At 53.3% G+C, this 3,108-nt stretch overlaps 1 protein-coding gene across 1 annotated transcript; it reads left to right on the top strand.

The window, feature by feature from the left end:
* Positions 1 to 2,022: 2,022 nt before the first annotated feature.
* On the top strand, positions 2,023 to 2,502 carry LOC146724832 (uncharacterized). The gene has a single exon (XM_085489128.1). The coding sequence runs from the start codon at positions 2,023 to 2,025 to the stop codon at positions 2,500 to 2,502; it is 480 nt and encodes a 159-aa protein (XP_085345254.1).
* The last annotated feature ends 606 nt before the right edge of the window (positions 2,503 to 3,108 follow it).

Raw genomic sequence — 3,108 nt, 5'->3', positions numbered from 1 at the left:
CCAGGAAGAGAAGGAAAAGAACCTCACATCCATCCAGAGATGGGGAGGTCCTTAAAGGACAGGAGGGGGCCTCACTTCCACCCAAGGATGGGGAGGCCCCAGAAAAGAAGAGGAGTAGGGGGATGGAAAGTTCACTTCCACCAAGTAAAGATGGGGAACCCCCCACCCCCCGAGGAAAGGGAAAAGAATCGGAAGAGGAAGGAATGAAGGCAGAGGTGGAGGTAGAAAACTGCTCCATGGTCTACAATGACAAAGACCTCTCTGATTCAGATCTAAAGGAGAAGAAGAAAAATAGGAAGGGAACGAATACCCATCCTATCTTAGAAGAGAACGTGGTAAGGACATATAATCCACAACCACTTCAGACGACGAAGAGGGGGGCTCTTAATAGAAGCATCGAAGGCCTTTTTACACTAATGGAGTCGCTGCAATCGCAAATGAAATCCATGCAAGAGAGCAGCGTCCCAAAAATAGAAGGACTGATCGAGAAAATTCTCGATGAAAGGATGGGGGATACCCATGAGGAGCTCAAATATAAGAGAGCTTCCTCGGGGGGAAAAAACCCCCAAAAAACCACTCGACAGGAGACCGATCCGGCTACGGGGGGTAAAGAAAAGAGGATCAAGGTCACAAAAGTGACGACCCTAAACCCTCCGGCCAACGCAGGCAAGTCTGCCGTAACACAGACAAACCAAAAGAGGGGGAAGCAGCAGCATAAACAGCAACCGCCTAAACAGGTGAGCGCTGCAGGAAGACAGACCGCTTCAATGGTTGCGGCGGTTCATGGTCCACAAGAAAAGGGCGAGCAGTGGACCACCGTGGTCAAAAGAAAGAAGAAAGAAGGGGATGCAAATAGGGCGGAGCAAGAAAAGACTCGCCAGACCAGGAATGAGGGCAGGAGCCAGCCCATTCCACCCCAGTCTAGCCAAGGCAAGGCAAAACTTGCTAAGAGGAAGGAGCCGCGTACAGCGGCGAATACACTTACGTGCCCGGAAGGCAAGTATGCCGAGATAATGAGAGAGGCGAGAACGAAGATAGAGCCCCAGAACCTTGGCATCAAAAAAATAAACATGAGGAGGTCAATCACAGAGGCTATGGTATATGAAATACCAGGAGAGAACAAGGGGAAACTCGCAGACAAACTTGCTGCGAAATTAAGAAAGACCCTTAAGGGAAAGGAGGGGGTCCGGATAAGCCGTCCAGTAAAGATGGCCGAAATCCGAATACTGGGGCTGGAGGAGTCCATCGCACTGACAGAGGTGGTGGAAGCAATAGCCACCTTTGGCAAGTGCGAGCAGGAGGAGATCCAGACGGGAGACATCAAAATCTCCCCGAATGGATTAGGGTCCCTCTGGGCCAGATGCCCCCTTGTTGCGGCCAACCGCCTAGTTACGGGCGGCGGGGGACGTATAAAAATAGGTTGGGGACATGTCCAAGTGACACTATTAGAGCAAAGGCCCCTGCAGTGTTACAGGTGCTTGGAGGGAGGTCACGTCAGACAACGATGTCCCAATCGCACCGATCGGAGCAACCAATGCTACTGTTGCGGGCGAGAGGGGCACGTGGCCAAAGAATGCAGCGAGGATTTCAACTGCCCGGTGTGTAGGGACAGAGGCCTTCCTGCAAAACACCGGACGGGAAGCAAGGCCTGCACACCGGTGCAGAAGGGAGTCAAAGGAGTGGCACTGAACAAATTGGTTCAACCACCCAAACAACCTACACCAAGGAGGAAGCAAGCCCTCGAAGAGGAGCCGAAAGATAGGGAAAAAATAAAGAAGGGAAAAGGTCAGGAAACAGCAGTTGCCACGTCAAGTGGCAAGGAAAGAACCCGACGCTTGGAAGAAGAGGAAGGAATAAAGGAATCGGGGACAAAGAGGAGGAAATTAAGGAGGGAACATCGTGGGAGCGAAGCAGACGATGAGGAGAATGGAATGGTAATCCAACGAGAGGGAAAGCCAGAGAAGGAACACCATGAATAAGGTGATACTGGCCAACGTAAATCACTCCGGGCCCGCACAAGATATGGTCTTGCAGCATATGTGCGAGCTCGACTGCGGGCTCGGGGTGTTCACGGAGGCATACAAGGCACTGGAAAGAGCAAACTGGGCAACCAGCACCGATGGAAGAGTAGCCATCTACAGACGTGAAACCAGGACCTCCCCGCCATGTAATGTATTATGGGCAGGGGAGGGGTATGTAGGCGTTTCTTGGGGGCAATTGGTGGTGGCTGGCATCTACATTTCGCCCAACGTCGCGGCCGCGGAATACGAGGCCAAATTAGAAGCCCTGGCGCGCGAACTGGATGGATGCCAGACACCATCAAATGTAATAGTCCTGGTGGACTTCAACGCTCATTCGGGCGTTTGGGGTTCCCCCCGGGAGGATTGGAAAGGAAGGGCAGTCCTGGACTGGGCGTCGCGGCAGACCCTCGTATTGATCAATGTGGGGAACAGCCATACCTGTGTGAGGCCGCAGGGGAGGTCCATAATAGATCTAACATAGGCAACCCCCTCTGCGGCCGGACTAATCGAGAGATGGAGGGTGGAGACAGAGAGGGAGACATTATCCGATCATCGGTGTATAACCTTCTCTGTCTCCGCTTATAAGCGGGGGGTGCTGCGGCGCCGCAGGGCTCTGGATGAGGAGAATGGAATGGTAATCCAACGAGTAACTTTCGAAGAAGATGGGCCCTCAAGAAAATAGACGTCGATCGGTGGATGGCGGCTATCATCGGTGCTGGTGCAACAATGGAGGGATTTGATGGGTGGGATCTGGCCATGCAACAAGAAAAGCTGTCGCAGGCCGTTGTACAGGCCTGCGATATAGCCATGCCAAGGGTCGGGTTCCGCCCATCGAAATGTATGTACTGGTGGTCGGGGGAGATAGCGGAGCTGAGGCGTGCCTCCGACCACCAAAAAAGGAGGCTCCGCAGGGATCCTGCGGATCCAGATTATGAGGAAGGATGGAGGGCGTACCGAGCCGCACGGGACGCTCTCCGTATTGCAATAAGAAAGGCGAAGGCGAGGTCCTAGGAGGAGCTCCTTCTCTCCCTAGATAAGGACCCGTGGGGACGCCCGTACCGTATGGTGTTAAAGAAACTTAAAGGAG

The sequence above is a fragment of the Nylanderia fulva genome, unplaced genomic scaffold, assembly GCF_048542155.1.
Source record: "Nylanderia fulva isolate GAGA-0341 unplaced genomic scaffold, ASM4854215v1 Scaffold114, whole genome shotgun sequence".
NCBI classification, from domain to species: Eukaryota; Metazoa; Arthropoda; class Insecta; order Hymenoptera; family Formicidae; genus Nylanderia; species Nylanderia fulva.
Note: the sequence above shows the minus strand (reverse complement) of the source record. Positions and strands in the feature narration are given on the sequence as shown.